This window comes from Planococcus citri, chromosome 2 (assembly GCF_950023065.1).
Source record: "Planococcus citri chromosome 2, ihPlaCitr1.1, whole genome shotgun sequence".
In the NCBI taxonomy this organism is placed as follows: domain Eukaryota; kingdom Metazoa; phylum Arthropoda; class Insecta; order Hemiptera; family Pseudococcidae; genus Planococcus; species Planococcus citri.
The window spans coordinates 72,616,607-72,633,839 of NC_088678.1; the positions used below are offsets into that span (position 1 = coordinate 72,616,607).

General features: G+C 34.5%; 3 protein-coding genes across 6 annotated transcripts in view; 1 reads left to right on the forward strand and 2 right to left on the reverse strand.

The window, feature by feature from the left end:
• Positions 1-17,233, forward strand: part of Iml1 (GATOR complex protein Iml1) — a 289,826-nt gene that overhangs the window by 253,662 nt on the left and 18,931 nt on the right. The window lies entirely within an intron of this gene.
• Positions 173-8,496, reverse strand: LOC135837605 (hemicentin-1-like). The gene is made up of 8 exons (XM_065352935.1): positions 8,354-8,496; positions 8,125-8,262; positions 5,595-5,788; positions 5,392-5,505; positions 5,078-5,293; positions 1,056-1,209; positions 782-966; positions 173-597 (listed from the first exon to the last, which is right to left on the reverse strand). Exons 1-8 carry the CDS (start codon positions 8,400-8,402, stop codon positions 349-351), a joined length of 1,299 nt encoding a protein of 432 aa, XP_065209007.1. The 5' UTR covers positions 8,403-8,496; the 3' UTR covers positions 173-348.
• On the reverse strand, positions 8,491-16,381 carry LOC135837604 (hemicentin-1-like). The gene is made up of 8 exons (XM_065352934.1): positions 16,154-16,381; positions 15,901-16,065; positions 11,503-11,702; positions 11,293-11,406; positions 10,970-11,191; positions 10,003-10,156; positions 9,738-9,922; positions 8,491-9,602 (listed from the first exon to the last, which is right to left on the reverse strand). The coding sequence occupies exons 1-8, from the start codon at positions 16,200-16,202 to the stop codon at positions 9,171-9,173; spliced, it is 1,521 nt and encodes a 506-aa protein (XP_065209006.1). The 5' UTR covers positions 16,203-16,381; the 3' UTR covers positions 8,491-9,170.

The window sequence follows — 17,233 nt, forward strand, 5'->3', positions numbered from 1 at the left end:
TCTTCGGGTGCACTTCCAGAGTCGAAATTTTTTCTGGATGACTTTCAACTCGAAATGAAAGTTCCCCTACGGTCAAAACTCTTCGACATTTTTATCTCGTGATAAACCCAGATGTAAAATGTAGATGATTCATTTCGTTGTTAAATCAAATGTGTTCAAAAATAACTCGCAGTCAATTCATAATTTCTATTTGTACATTCAACATTCATCTTCCAGAATAGATGAGTGCGCAATTCGTAATAGGATAGGTATTTGCATTGAAAATGTACACGCATCACTTGGATATAATTCATTTATTGTCGAAACTCTTTTAGAAAGCATCTTGGTAATATTGTCCATTCCAAGTGGTTATGTTACTTCTCTACAGTTCCAAAAATATTCGGGCGAAGTGAAGAACAGCAACATCAATAAAATGATAACCACGCACCAAATCATAATTGCTATGGATTTGTATTTTGATTCCGGATACTCTTGATTTACAAATGTTGGTTTGGGTATAAACGTTGGATTTTGTTTATTCTTGCCAAACCCATCTGCAGCATTCATCGCAGTATGTGACATCCGTGAGATTGTTTCGCCATTCGCGTAGGTTGTGACCTAAAAGGAAAACATGTATTCAAAATATTTTCTTTGCATAAAATTCATATAGTTCTTCACAATTGACGGTCGTGTTGAGGTATTGACCGACTCAATTAAGTATTATAATACCTATCACGTTAACACGTTTCTGATGCGAGTGTTTTAAAAATTTAAAAAAATGAAATTACTGGTACACACTCACTTGTATATAAAAGTATTCCTTATCTGGTGGTTCGAATGATCCCACAAACAGATCGGTGTTTGGTATGGGTTCCAGAGGTATTTCTTCTGCAGAAGAAGTACCATTTAAAAAGAGTATCTTGAAGTGATCAAATCCGTACGGCGTATTTTCGAAGAAAGGTGATACGTAGATTTTGTTTGATATTCCTGATGGTGAACGTGCAATAAAACGAAATATAAGTATGGGATATAAGTAGGTATGTTCAGTGTAAAAACTCTGTAGTTATTTTTCCTACCTTTGACTGGTCTGAGATATGTATCATCCAATGATGTCACGTTGTCCTGGGAGAACCCATAATCGAAGTCGAAGTCGCTTTCGCTGAACCCTCGTAACGAGTAAAAAGAAGCATGTTTTGAATGTTGGGATTTTCTACGAACTTCCACACATACCTGAAATATTATGTAAAATATGTTACAAATTTAATCCAAAAAAATTCATCTCACAAGGTAATCTTTGCATTCACAATACAACGCACTGAAAAAAATATCATGTACCCAGTACGTGTAAAAAACGGTAGTGAATACCAGGAATCCGGGAAAATCGGGATATAACGCCATATCCGATAACTATTACCTTCTTGTCATGTAACTGGACGATTTGTGATGGAATGTAACCATTACTGTATATTATGTCGCAGTTGCAATCTATCAGGTACTCATTACATTGCATTATCAGTAGAGCACTACCCACCAGTAATGCATCCATTGCATGCTTTAAGGTATCTATTACATTACAATGGATACCTAAAGCATGCACTGAATGCATTACTGGTGGGAAGATGCAGCAATGGTTACATTCCATCACAAATCATCCAGTTACATGACAAGAAGGTAATAGTTATCGGATATGGCGTTATATCCCGATTTTCCCGGATTCCTGGTATTCACTACCGTTTTTTATAGGTACTTAGTACCCGATAATTTTTTAAGTAAGGGAATGATAGGTTTTTCTCAAAGTTCAATTTGAAAAAAAAATACAGAAACCCAAGCCAAGTTTGAAGAAAAGCTTTCAAAAATTTGTATTTCGAGAAGGAAATTGTTATGAGCCGAATTTGAATACTTCGTAGGTAGTAATTAAAAAATGAAAATTTCAATTTTTTAATGAAAGGCAAGCAAACAAGCTCGAGCAAAGCGACGTACCGTACTTTGAAAATTAACCACAATACTTGAAAAATACAAAGAAAATTGACCAAGACTCTTGAAACATTCACAGAAAATTGACCAAGACTCTTGAAAAATTCACAGAAAATTGACCAAAACACTTGGAAAATTCGCATCACGTTGAAAATTGACCACAACACTTGAAAAATACAAAGAAAATTGACCAAGACTCTTAGAAAAATTCACAGAAAATCAACCAAAACACTTAAAAAATTCGCATTACGTTGAAAATTGACCACAACACTTGAAAAATTCACAGATAATTGACCAAGACTCTTGAAAAATTCACAGACAATTGACCAAAACCTTGAAAAATTCGCATTACGTTGAAAATTGACCACAACACTTGAAAAATGGACAGAAAATTGACTACAACACTTGAAAAATTCACATTACGTACTACACTTTGAAAATTGACCACAACACTTGAAAAATTCACAGAAAATTGACCAATGCATTAAAAAAATTCATAGAAAATTGACCAAGACACTTGTAAAATTTACATTACAGTAAAAATCAACAAAAAATATACTCGTATATGCGTTAAAAATCACCAATTTTATTGAAAATCAACAAAAACAGAGGAAAGTGCTAAGTATTTTCAATAAGTAACACCATACGTAATATTGAAAACGTTAGCTTTGCACACAAGAGCACACAAGACTAACTTGTAGACTATGTTGATGGAAGCTGGAAATGCGTATTATTTGGGACTCAGTACATTACAAAATGTACTGAGTCCCAGATAATGCATTTTGTACATTTTTCTAATGTACTAAGCCCTTTATCTAAAATGATAATTGTACCCAATGCCTGACTAGCAATAGCACCCAGTATATTTCCCATTCTGATATGTAACGTTTACTGCATTAATTAGAAATCATGTACTTAATACATGACATTTCTTTTAAACAACAACCACTGCAGTAATTCGCAGTAATGACTGCATGAATTTCCAAGGGGGGAACCTATACATTACCATCAAGTACTCACTACATGAAACAATGCACTTGTTCTGCAAGTAACTTGGACCATTACATGACAGCGCAATATACCGCTTTGTACAGTACTCATTGCATTAATTCAGGTGATGAGTACATGATTTCAAAAATCATTTTTTTCAGTGTGTCAGCTGAAATTTGACTTACCGAAAAAGTATGTCACTCTCACTTACACCCAAGAACTAAATTTTGAGCTTCTCTTGTTCCTAGACTGAGGAAAAGGTTTTGATGAAAAATTTTGATTTTCTGCCAGAATTTTAATCCATTTTTACAGATTGCATTGCATCTTTTCAAACATTTCAAAAATCGTGACCTAATTTTGGGCTTGAAAATCTTTAAAATTACTCGAAAAAAAAGTATCGATAGAAATTTTGGATTTTTTGCTGAAATTTTAACACATTCTGGTACCCGCGAGGAAAATGTTTTTTAGTCGTTTTCAAAGAATTTTGAACCCGAAATTGGATTATTCGTTTTGTAAATTTTGAAATAGTGTCATTTTACCTCTAAAAATGTGAGTTAAAATTTCGCGAGAGATTCAAAATATTTCAGTGAAAATAATTTTTGAGCATTTTTGTGGGATTCTGAGCCCAAAACCGATCATTATTTTCAGCATATTTGAAATACTTATTCCAATTTATTGCGAAATTTCAACCTATTTTTATAGGTTGAGTGACACTTTTTCAAAAATCGCAAAATGAATAAATCAATTTTGGATTAAAAATTTTTCAAAAAACTTGCGAAATTTAAACTTATTTTGATGTGTGGCGAAGTAACTTTTAATGAAATTCTTTCATAGACAGTATGACGCAAAAGTAGTGCTCTGTGGCTTTTATTTCCAAGTGGAAAGAGCTATCGAGATGAATGAAGCGTGCACAGGGTGTCCACAAATTGAAAAACCTGGTTTGGTCTAAAAATTCAAACTGGTTTTTATTTGCGCCATGTATTCTACTCACTAAGGCGACAAAAACGTGATATGAATTTTTTGAAACCGGTTCATTAATTTGCAACCAGTTATCAAAAATTACCTAAAAATTGGAGATCGAGAAAAGGCTTGAAACAAAAGTTGTAGGGCGTGAAAAGTTACACAATTCTGTTCAATCACATTTTTAAACCTGTTCTTGGTTCACATTTAGTAACCGGTTTTTGACAATCACCTAAAAATCAAAGATAGAGAAAAAAGCTCAAAACAAACGTTGTGGGGCAGTGGGGCGTGAAAAATTACACAATTCTGTTCAATCGCATTTTTAAACCGGTTCTTGGTTGACATTTAGTAACCGGTTTTTGACAATCACCTAAAAATCAAAGACAGAGAAAAAAGCTCAAAACAAATTTTTGCTGTTCAGATTTTGAAACCAGTTCATGAATTTGCAACCAGGTAACTTTCGATGGCTTTCTGCGAATTAATGAACTGGTTTCAAAATCTGAATAATGAAAATAGTTGAATGCGAACCAAATGAACCGGTTTCAAAATGTGATTGAACAGAATTGTGTAATTTTTCACGCTTCGTGCACTACAACTTTTGTTTAAAGCTTTTTTCTCGATCTCCAATCTGTAGGTAATTTTTGATAACTGGTTGCAAATTAATGAACCGGTTTCAAGATCTGATCAGCGAAAATGGTTCAATTTTTCACGCTCTACGACTTTTGTTTCGAGCTTTTTTCTCTATCTTGGATTTTTAGGTGATTGTCAAAAACTGGTCATTAAATGTGAACCAAGAACCGGTTTAAAAATGTGATTGAACAGAATTGTGTAATTTTTCACGCCCCACAACTTTTGTTTCAAGCCTTTTCTTGATCTCCAATTTTTAGGTAATTTTTGATAACATGGTTGCAAATTAATGAACCTGTTTCAGAAAATTCATATCACGTTTTTGTCGCCTTAGTGTGTAGAATACATTGCGCCAATAAAAACAAGTTTGAATTTTTTGACCAAACCAGTTTTTCAATTTGTGGGCACCCTGTGCATGGGCCTGAAATTTTCAAGGTCGTTTTTGAAAACCTTTATTTTTCCCTACTCATTCTTTCCTTAAAGAATTAAGTATGTAGGGCTTATGTATATTTTTATCTACGTACAAGTAGTATGAGAAAATAATGACCTCTTGAGTTCTGCCTTTCATAGTTCGATCGTGTCTTCTTGAGATTGTTACATCATACTCGTTTGAATCAAAATTACTTTGTATCATATCTTCTAAATTATTTCTCAAAAGTGAATCTGTTTTCATGCAATATGTTCCATTATCAGTGCCATAAACTGTAAGCAGGTGTGCTTTCGTTGGAATAAAATTTATCCGCATAGACTTACAATCTGTAAACTGTCAAGAAAAATACTCGTATTAGGTACCTGTATTTAATTTAATATGAACTACGAATTTCATGGCATGATTTTGATTTGCCAGAGCCCTCTTCTTACCGGATTCAATTTGGACGGAGTCCACGTAATTCCGTTACTTATCGAAGTAATCAATCTGTATTCTTTAAGGTAGTCGACTTCAGAAGGATACTCGCCTCTGATGAAAAAATTGACCTATGGAAAGAAATCAGATACTCGTACCTACATATAATTTTCGTTTACATTCAAACTGAATTAAAATCACAAAATATGCCGGAAATCACCTGTGATCTTTTGATTTGTATTTGCTCTAGAATTTTTTCAACTAAGCCCTCATCGCAGGATGCTGTCGCAAATGTGATCACATAAATTGCGTAGTATGGAGGAGACCTTTCTAAAATGTGGAGTAACTTATACAAAGCCTTTTGGTCATGAGTCGGCGTTGCGGTGGAATTCGATATTTCTTGGTCTTCGTCATCTAGAAAAGTAGATAAGAGTTTAGTACACTGAAATTGCTTATCAATTATGATAAACATCAAGCCAAACCAAGACAGGAGTATAACCTAGAAACGCATGTAATATGCTTCATGAACACAGAAAAGGCATAATTATGGCGATGGCAGAAAGAAAATACGACATATTTAGAGTGCTAAGGGAGATCATAATGGACAAATAAATAGCTCGTATCAGTTATCAAATTATCACTAAATTTTCAGAAGTTTAAACAATTTTGAAAAGCTGCTGATATAATTTTTATTTTCATTTCAATGCAAAAAAAAACTTGTCATTGTTTTAATCAACCCCTCCAGTTTGAAAACTACCAATTTCAATCAGCTCTAGAGCCTTCAACAAGTTTCCAATTTTTGCAGAAACTTCAAATTGTTGTAGGAACATTTAGAAATGAAATTCAGTGCAATATTGGAGGCTGCTTTGAGCATGGATTAGTTCGCCTTTTTGAAGGTCATTTCTCTTGAAAATCAAATTCAGGCCAAAAATGAGGGACAAAATCAAAATTTTACCAAATTGATCAAGAAAGCTGAAATTCGAGATACACCCTATTTTCGACATTCCAGATAGATTGGAAACTGTTTCAAACCGTTTTGAGCAGATCTGGAGCCTCCAGCTTTGAAACTCGAAATTAACACAAAATTACATCAAAAATGGAGTTGAAAAGCCGAAATTCATTCTGCAAACTAATTTCAATACGCTACGAAGTCAACTGCAGGTGGATTTGAATTCGTTTTGGAGCCTCCAGCAACTTTTTGAAAATTACTGGAGTCTCCAGCAGATTTTTGAAATTTTAAATTTCCCCAAAATTTCATCAAACGGAGATGGAAAGTCGAAATTCATTCTGCAAACTAATTTCAATACGCTACGAAGTCGACTGCTGGTGGATTTCAAGTCGTTTTGGAGACTCCAGCGACTTTTTGAAAGGTCGTATGGCGTTTTTTTTGGAAAATTATTTCCAAAAAGTAGCTGGAAACTTCAAAACCATTTGAAACCACCATGTAGTCGACTTCATATCGCATTGAAATTGGTTTGCGAAGTAAACTTCAGCTTGCCAACTCCATTGCGGAAATTTCAAGTTTCAAAAATCTACTAGAGGCTCCAGTAGTTTTCAAAAAGTCGCTGGAGGCTCCAAAATGACTTCAAATCCACCTGAAGTCGTCTTCAGAGGGTGTTGAAATTGCGGAGTGTGGAGTAAATTTCAGCTTTCCGTCTCCATTTGAAGAAATTTTGTAAAAATTTAAAGTTTCAAAAATCCGCTGGAGGCTCCAGTTATTTTCAAAAAGTCGCTGGAGGCTCCAAAACGACTTCAAATCCACCTGCAGACGACTTCTTAGCGTATTGAAATTAGTTTGCAGAGTAAATTTCGGCTTTCCATACAACATTTAATTCGAGTTTCAAAAATCTGCTGGAGTCTCCAGAACTGCTCAAAACGGTTTGAAACAGTTGCCAATCGATTTGGCATGTCGAAAATAAGGTATATCCTAAATTTCAGCTTTTTTTGGTCAATTTGATAAAATGTTGATTTTTTACCTCTTTTTGGGCCTGAATTTGATTTTCAAAAATTCACCAAAAATCAAAAAACGCTCTTTAGCACTTGAAAATTTGACAGGTGATAAATTTTTGCCTGATCTTTCGATCTTCCTTTGTACGGTTTGAAAAATTTTGTGCAAGTCCTATGTTGGAACGCAAAATCTGCGATTTCAGCTGACCTTCCGATCAAAATGGCCACCATTTTGTAAGTAGGGCCACTTTTTTTTTGAGTACAAGGGCTAGAAATGTTTCTTAGGACTCTCCCTTTAGATCCTTAAGCGGGCTCCCCGACTAAAACTGTCGAAAGAAATCTTCCAAAGAATAACACTACCCTAAGGAATCAGATGAATCATTGGAACTTCAGATGTAGAAGAGCAGCCAATCTTATATGCCATTTGGGAAGTACTTCAAAAAATGGATAAAAGAATTTCTCATTTTTGATTTTAAAAAAATACCTGCCTAAAATTGATGAAAATGGACTACTGCCCCCTGAAAGACGTTGTAGGTACCTGGTACATGATTCAGATACTACACTCAACAATTTCAAAACGCTAATCGCTAATCAATGTAATCGTATGAGAATTTCATTGTTTGGGAAGGTAGAAATTAAAATTAAAATACTCTTCCTGAAGCGCGACGAAAACTTGTTGAATAATTTCACCATTTTTGTCCCGTCGAGAGCCCCATTATTGAAAGGTATTCCACTATAGATACTAGTGGTAATGGTAATATAATCGCATGTTAGGTAAACCCATTTTGTAAATTTGTATTTACCGGAGTTCAGCGATGTCCCCTGTAAATCTGTCCTAGCACATGATGAGAAATGCCTCCTCATCATTCTACTTTCATCCGACTTGTTCGTGGACCACTCACAGATAAAATGAGGAAACGAAAATTCCGTCGCGGTGCATTCTGTGTACAAAAAATTAAAGTAATTCAAAATTGAAAGTGAAGGTTTCTTAAATTCTTAGTGATTCTTCGAAAACTTTTTCTTTGTACTCACCATTGCAATAAAATATTAAAAAAATACAGAATATACTAAATGAACGCATTTTAGAATTTAGTGGTAATTATATGTTCTTCACAATTTACTCGTATTATGATTGATAATAAGTATTGCCGGTTATGAAAACTAAGTAATTCATTTCAAGAACGTTTATTTTCCAACGATACAAACGACTTACAGTTAACTAACAAGCTGATAACGAATTCGGCGAATTTACAGATCAGATAAATCGTGAAATATGAAATTAATTTTGTGTATGGGTGGGGACGTCTAACACTGGCAAGGAAAAAAATTAGTTATTAGGTAGTGTGAAAAGAAGATGCTAAACGATGAGTGAACTGTGACATAAAATGCAGTACCTAGGACATTGAAAAGTCGATGAAAATTGTGTTTTTTTATAGACTGTATAAGAAAGAATACCTTTTGTTAATTTCTCCCATCCATAAGTTAAACGTCAAAACACGATTATTAGGTCACGTTTAAGCTTTCTTATCTGCAATTTTTCAATTCCCAAGAATTTTCTCATGCTTAACAAATTTTAATGCTAATTATCGCCACCTTCATTACGACTTGAACTGTGTTGAAAATTGAAAAAAAATGTCTGGAGACGATAGCTCTACCAGTACCAGGACTATATTGAGTGATTCATTTTGATAATCCGTGACCTTGTCAAATCAAATGAGTTCAAAAATAACTCGCAGTCGATTCAAAATTTTTACGTTCATCTTCATTCTTCAAGAATAATTAAGTGCGCAATTCGCAGTATTCGCATTGAAAAAGTACACTATGACTTTGTTGATACATTCGTCTATTGTCAAACTCTTTTAGAAGGCATCATAATGAGATAATTGTTTGGCACTGCTCGACGACGAGCTTTTTCTATTCCTAGTGGTTCGGGTGCTTCTCTACGACGCCCTGATCCTCCAGGAGAAAGGCAATCCCTCCAAAAACTTTTAGGCAAAATGAAGAGCAGCACTATCAATGTTAATAATAAAATGACAATCGCGCAATAGAGCGCAATTGTTATGTCGATTCTGTATTCTGATTCCGAAGACTCTGGGTTTTGTTGAATTATTGGTTTGACCTTGAGATGATCTGTTGGTGGTCGTGGTATGTAGTACCTGCGATGCTCTGTTGGTTTGCGTCCAATCGTTGGATTTTGTTTATCTTCGCCAAACCCATCTGCAGCATTCATCGCAATAGACGACATCCGTGAGATTTTTTCACCATCCGCATAGGTCGTGACCTAAAGAGAAAACAAAAATTCGTAGTTCTTCATGTTGATGGTAGTATTGAGCTATTGACTGATCTAATTAGTAGGTATTGCAATACCTAACACGTTTCATGAAATTAAGTACCTAGCTACCTACTACACACTCACTTGTATGTAAAAGTATTCCTTTTCTGGTGGTTCGAATGATCCTACAAACAGATCGGTGTTTGGTATCAGTTCCAGAGGTATTTCTTCTGCAGAAGAAGTACCATTTATGAACAGTATCCTGAAGTGATCAAATCCATATGGCGTGTTTTCTAAGCATGGTGATACGTAGATTTTGTTTGATATTCCTGATGATGAATGTGCAATGAGATGAAATAAGTATGACGTATATTTTCATTGTAAAAATTCACTCGATAGTTATCTTTACCTCTGACTGGCCTGGTATATGCCTTATTCAATAATGTCACGTTGTCCGCTGAAAATCCATAATTAAAGTCGAAGTCGCTTTCGCTGAACCCTCGTAACGTGTAAGAAGAAGCATGACTTGGATTTTGAGATTTTCTACGAACTTCCACACATACCTAAAATATTATAAAATATGTTACAAATTTAATCCAAATTCATCTCACAAGGTAATATTTGCATTCACAATACAACTTGTCTGCTGAAAGATTTACCAAAAGAGCATGTCACTCTCATTTACTCCGAAGAAGTAAATTTTGAGATTCTCTTTTTCCTATATATTGAGGAAAAGGTTTTGATGAAAAATTTTGATTTTCTGCCGGAATTTTAATCCATTTTTACAGATTACATTGCATCTTTTCGAACATTTCAAAAATCATGACCTAATTTTGGGCTTGAAGATCTTTAAAATTACTTACTCCAAAAGGAAGTATTGATAGAAATTTTTGGATTTTTTGCTGAAATTTTAACACATTCTGGTACCCTTGAGGTAAATGTTTTTTAGGCGTTTTTGAAGAATTTTGAGCCCAAAATTGGATTATTCGTTTTGTAATTTTTGAAATAGTGTGTTAAAATTTCGCGAGAAATTCAAAATATTTCAATAAAAATAATTTTTGAGCATTTTTGTAGAATTATGAGCCTAAAACTGGATCATTATTTTCAGTATTTGTAATGCTTATTCGAATTTATTGCGAAATTTCAACCCATTTTGTATATAAGTTGAATGACACTTTTTCAAAAATCACAAAATGAATAAAATAATTTTGGACTAAAAATTTTTCAAAAAAGTTTGCGAAATCTAAACTTATTTTGATGAGTGACGATGTCATTGTTATTGTGAGACAAGTTGACAGTTTGAGAAGGTTCTTTTCTTAAAGAATTAAGTCTATGTAACTATGTACACAATCTACGTAATATGAGAAAGTAATGACCTCTTGAATTCTGCTTTTCGTAGTCCGATCGTATTTTCTTGATATTGTTACGTCAGCGTCATACTCGTTTGAATCAAAATTACTGTATATCATATCTTCTAGATTAGTTCTCAAAAGTGAATCTGTTTTCATGCAATATGTTCCATTACCAGTACCATAAACTGTTAGCAGGTTTGCTTTTATTGGAATAGAATTCAGCCGCGTAGACATACAATCTGTAAACTGTCAAGAAAAATACTCGTATTAGGTACCTGTATTTAATTCAATAGGTATGAACTACGATTTATATGGCTGACTTTGATTTACCAGAGCCCCCTTCTTACCGGATTTAATTCGAATGAAGTCCGCGTAATCCCGTTACTTATCGAACTAATCAATCTGTATTCTTTAAGGTAGTCGACTTCAGAAGGATACTCGCCCCAAATGAAAAAATTGACCTATGGAAAGAAATCGGATACTCGTATATTACAATGTACATTAATAATTTTCGTTTACATTTAAACTAAATTGAAATCACAAAGTACGGAAATCACCTGTGATCTTTTGATTTGTATTTGTTCTAGAATTTTTTCAACTAAGCCTTCATCCCAAGATTTTGTCGCAAATGTCATCACATAAATTGCGTAGTATGGAGGAGACCTTTCTAAAAGGTGGAGTAACCTATACAAAGCCTTTTGGTCATTAATCGGCGTAATGGTAGAATTCGATATTTCTGTGACTTTGCTTCTGCGACCTAGAAAATTAGATATGAATTTATATTGAAATTGCTTATCATATGTGCAAACAACAAGCCAAACCAAGACAGAAGTATAAACTATAGAAATGCATACATGCTTCATGAACCCATGAAAAGGCATAATTATGGCAGTGTCAGAAAGGATAGAGTGCTAAGGGAGATCATATTGAACAAATAAATAGCTCCGTGTCAGTTATCACTAATTGAAGAAATATACACACTTACACGCATATTAATGTAAAAGTTGGGTGAGTGGGCTCAACCGTATACAGTAACAGATAATGGATCAAAACAGAACGTTCTAAAACCCGGTCCAAGATTTTTTAGTGAATTTTTTAGAAGTTTAAAAAATTCTGAAAAGCTGCTTTTACTTATGGGATAGGTATCATTTTATTTTCATTTAAATACCAAAAAAATTTGTGTGTGTAACATAATCAACTCAAGAGCCTCCAGCTAGTTTTCAATTTTTGCAGCAATTTCGAATTGTTGTAAGAAGATTTAAATGAAGTGCAGGGCAACATTGAATGACGTTTATTGGAGTAGCTTCCTCTTTCAAAGGTCATATAGAATTGATTAAAATCGGACATGATGCCATTGATTTCACCAATGTAATTATCCAGAAAACGGAGGTGAAAAAAGATGAATCTGGAGAAATTGTGAGTAAAAAATCATTTAAGGTGACATTGCCAGACCTTTATGCGCATCTTATCCCCCCCCCCTCCCCAAATAAAAACAAGTCGATTTCGGGGTTAGATTTCAGGTTTGACATTTTTTCATTTTGGGATTGGTTTTGTTTTGGGATTTGCTCTTCTAAATTTTCATTTCAGTTACTGGATTTGTTTTGGGATTGAAAACATTGTTTCAGTTCTGGGTTGAATCGGTTTTGGTTTTGGGATTTTCATTTCAACCAATTTCAAGCCCACATTGACTATAATGAATTCGGCGTTAACATCTCGTGGCCGCGCCACCATCGCCTTGCTGAAAGGGGGACTTTTTGTAGAGAATCGCATTCATTCGCATCTCGACAAGTCGAGTGTGCGCGTGTGTAAGCGTGCGTAAGTATGGAAATATCCCCCTTTCAGCATGATAACACGTATTTCATGCATTTCACCGCCAGAGTGCAACACATGTTTGTTGACGCCGAATCCTGCAAGGGTCTAAAAAATAGGCGGTTTTGATGTAAAAAATCCGATGGTGTAATTAGTTTAACGTTTTAAATGCATATTTTACTTAATTCTTTGAGTAGTTTTTATTATAATCTGAATGATTGACAATGACAATGACAATAAATGATGTAAAATGACCATTTATCAAAAGAAAATGGCAGGAAAAAGGCAAAAATTGAAATCCCGAAACCGAAACAATTTTGTTTTGGTTCCGGGATTGTTTTGGGTTCAAAATTATATCAGTTCCAGGATCTTTTCAGTTTCGGGATCAAGAAAAAATTCAGGGTTGAAAACTGTTTGGAGCCGCAAACGTTTGGAACCACCACAACCACTTTTTTAGGTCAGGTGAAACGGGAAACAGAACCATCAGAACAGTTTCAAAATTTGGAAAATAGAAGTATGTACCAAAAGAACAACCATATAAAATGATTTTTAAACAATTTAGAACCATTTAGAACCGATTGAGTTTTTTATGGAAAGAACAACCAGAACAAGAACCAGAACATGTTTTAAATAAGAAGAACCATCAGAACCCTTTTCAGGAATCGGTTCTTTTTGGTCCCATCATCATTTTAAACTTCGTTTTTTCTTACCAAAGTGAAATATGAATTCGTGTTTTTCATGCAAAATAAGCGCGATAAAGGGGAACTTTTTCAAATTTTCAATTTTTTGCCATTTTTTTGGACCTGGAACCATTTGGAACCATTTTTAATTGGTGGAACAACCAGCACCACCAGCAAAACATCAAAGGAGGAGTAAAAGGAACCACCAGAACCGTTTGAGTTTGAGAAGAACTGAGAACCATTTTGGAAGAACAATGTGAAAGGTACGTTTTGGAACCAGAACAAAACCATTGCAAAGCCATGTCTGAGAACCTTTTGGGAACTGAAATGGGGAACCACCACCATCACAACCAATTCAATTTGAAACAGTTTTCAACCCTGAGAAAAATAATGATTTTGGTTTTGGATTTGAATCGAGATTTAATTGGTTCCAATTTTGGGATCATTTTGGTCTCACAGCTCTGATTTATGAAATGAGGTTCTTGTTGCATACTGAACTGAAGGTAGAACCTTGAGCAAAAAAGAGAAAGCTAACCAGAGCTGTGGGAACAAAACGATCCCCAAACTGGAACTGATTAAATCCCCAAAATCCTGATTCTTCAAATCAGAGTACTGCACGGTGTACTTAGTTAAAATAACCGGATAACCACAGATATTATCAACTAATCTAACTATAGGTTACTAACTGCAGTTAATTTTGTCGGTGCGCGCAACCAGCGGTAAGTTAGGTTAATAACCATACGTTAACCGCCTTCGGTTCTCTGGTGACTCATCAAACAAATAAGACAGAAATGACAGAATTGAGCATTACATAATACATTTCTGATAAGAACGCGGTATAATCGCATGTATGTAGTGTAGTTATTTTAACTACAAAATTATCCGCATCAGCTAACGCGGATATAACCGCTTTTGGATGAGTTATATTTGGTAGCTTACTGCACTTGACACAGGACTAACGCAGATAACTTTCAACTACACTGTGCAGGACTCTGATTCAAATCCAATCCCAAAACCAATCTGGCAATCTCGAAACTAAAATCGTCATTTTTGTTGATCCTGAGACTGAAAAAAAACCATAACTGATATAATCTTGAACCCAAAACAATCCCCAAAACTGAAACAAAATCGTTTTGGTTCTAGAATTTCAATTTTTGCCTTTTTCCCGCGATTTTATTTTGATAAATTGTCATTCTACATCATTTATCATCATTCATTCAGATTATTAGATATAAAAATTACTCGACGAATTTAGCGAAATATGCATTTAAAACGTTAAACTAATTATGACTTGAGATTCTCCATGTAAAACGTTGCATTTTTTTAGACCCCTTGCTGGGTCCATTCATCAATTTGGGCTTAAAATTGGTTGAAATGGAAATCCCCTAAACTAGAACCAAAACAATTTTTTCAATCCTTAAACAAATCCTGAAACCAAAATGAAAATTTAGATGAACGAATCCCAAAATGAATAAATTTTGATCCTGAAACCAAAACTTAATCCCAAAATTGTTTCGATCCCACAGCTCTAGAGCTAACTCAATGTGAAAACTTGCAGCAAGTTGGTCATACCAAAAGATACTGCGCAAGGAACCCCAAATGTGTCAAGTGTGGAGCAAACCATGAAACAGAGCAACATAGGTAGAAGAGTACTAACTGTGATGATGATCATGCAGCAAATTAGAAGGGTATCCAGTAAGTATATCAAGCAAAAGTTGTGGCTATATCTAAACCAAAGATGACAGCAACTGATCATGTCAAGCAAAGGACCACTCAAAGCCAGGAGCAGAAAACAATGAAGAACCCAAACAAGCTAAAACTGTCTGAAGAAATCTTCCAAAGAATAACACTAATGAATCAGATGAATCAGTGGAATTAAAAGAGCAGCCAAGCTTACATGACATTTGGGAACTGTTTCAAAAAAATGGATAAAAGAATTTCTCAAGTTGAAAACTCACAAAAAAAAGCTCAAAGCAAGTACCCTATTCATAAGTTTGTCTTAATATAGAGCCCCTAGCCTATAAGTTGCTGTAAATGCCTAAATGGCTCTCAATAAATAAATAAAAGTAAAAGAAAACTTCCATCATTTAAAACTTTACGACTTAGTCGCAGGTATTACAAAAAAAATAAATAGCTATTACATGACATTCAGCTTAGATTTTTTAAAGTTTGAATTAAAAAAAAAAAAAATCAGATACCTATGCCCAAAACTTGTACACCCAACACTTTCAAAATGCTAATCGTTAATCAATGTAATCGTATGAAAATATTTCATTGTTTGAGAAGGTAGCAATTAAAATTAAAAATGCTCTTCCTGAAGCACGATAAAAACTTGTTGAATATTTCACCATTTTTATCCAGTCAAGAGCCACATTATTGAGAGGTGTTCAAGTTCAAATACATACAGACTAGGTAATGGTAAAATAATAGAATGTAAGTAAACTCATTTTGTAAATTCGAATTTACCGGAGTTCACCCATATCGTCACGAAACCTGTATCAATAGCACATGAACTGAAATTGCTTGTAAATCTGATAATTTCATTCAATTGTGCATCCAACTCGTTCTCCGGGCACCATGTATTGTCGTAGATAAAAGTAGGAGCCAGCAGCTCTACCGACATGGTGCATTCTGTGTACAAAAAATGAAAGTTATTCAAAATTGAAACTGAGGGTTTTTTTTAGTAATTCATCTTCAAATACCTTTTCTTTGTACTCACCATTGCAGTAAAGTATAAAAAAAACACCAAATATGCTAAATGAACGCATTTTCGAATTTAGTTGTAATTATGTTCTTCACTATTTACTTTACTCGTATTATGATCGATAATATTTCGGATTATGAAAACTAATTTAATTTCAAGAACGTTTATTTTTCAACGATACAAACGACTTACGGTTAACTAACAAGGTGATAATGAATTTAGTGAATGTACAGTATAAAAATACGAGTACATATCAGATGAATCATGAAACGTGAAATTATTTTGTGTAGGGGTGGGGACGTTTAACACTGGCAAGGAAAAAAGATTAGTTACTAGGTAGAGTAAAGATGCTAAACAGATGCGAATAAATAATATGTTGCATTTGTGCTCATGGAATGAACTGTCAACTGTGACATAATCTACAGTAGGACGTTGAAAATTCTGGAAATTGTGTTTTTAGACTGTATATTATCTAAGATTATGAATTAATTTCTCCCAATCATTAGTTGAACGTCAAAACACGATATCTATAGGTCTGATAGGTCATGTTTAAGCTTTCTTATCTGCAATTTTTCAATTTACACGAATTTTCTCATGCTTAGCAAATTTTAATGATCGTTATCGCCACCTTCATTACGACTCAAACTCGTGTTAGAAATTTGGAACCTAGCGATTGAAAAAAAAATGTCTCGAGACGATAGCTCTACTAGTACCGGGACTATGTTAAGCGATACCTCGAGAATACCCCCAATCGACGAGGACGACCTATCGATAGCGCTGCTTGTAGAAAAAAATCGACTCTTGCAATCAGAACTGTGCAGTTTATCCGATCTGCTATGTAAAAAACAAGAAGAAATCAGAGAACTGAAATCAGCCACAGAAGCCATTTCTCCTCTTTCCAAGCTCCAAACGGCGACCAACAAATCTCATCCTTGGAAAATACAAAATTTACTACGAGTACTCAAAAACTTGAGTAAATTCTCGTCATCTTCGATCGTAGACGACGATGTCCTGAGCGAATTCGTCAACTACTTGAAACGATCGTATCCTCAAATACACATCGTGGATTTAGAAACCACCTCTTTGTTGATTTCT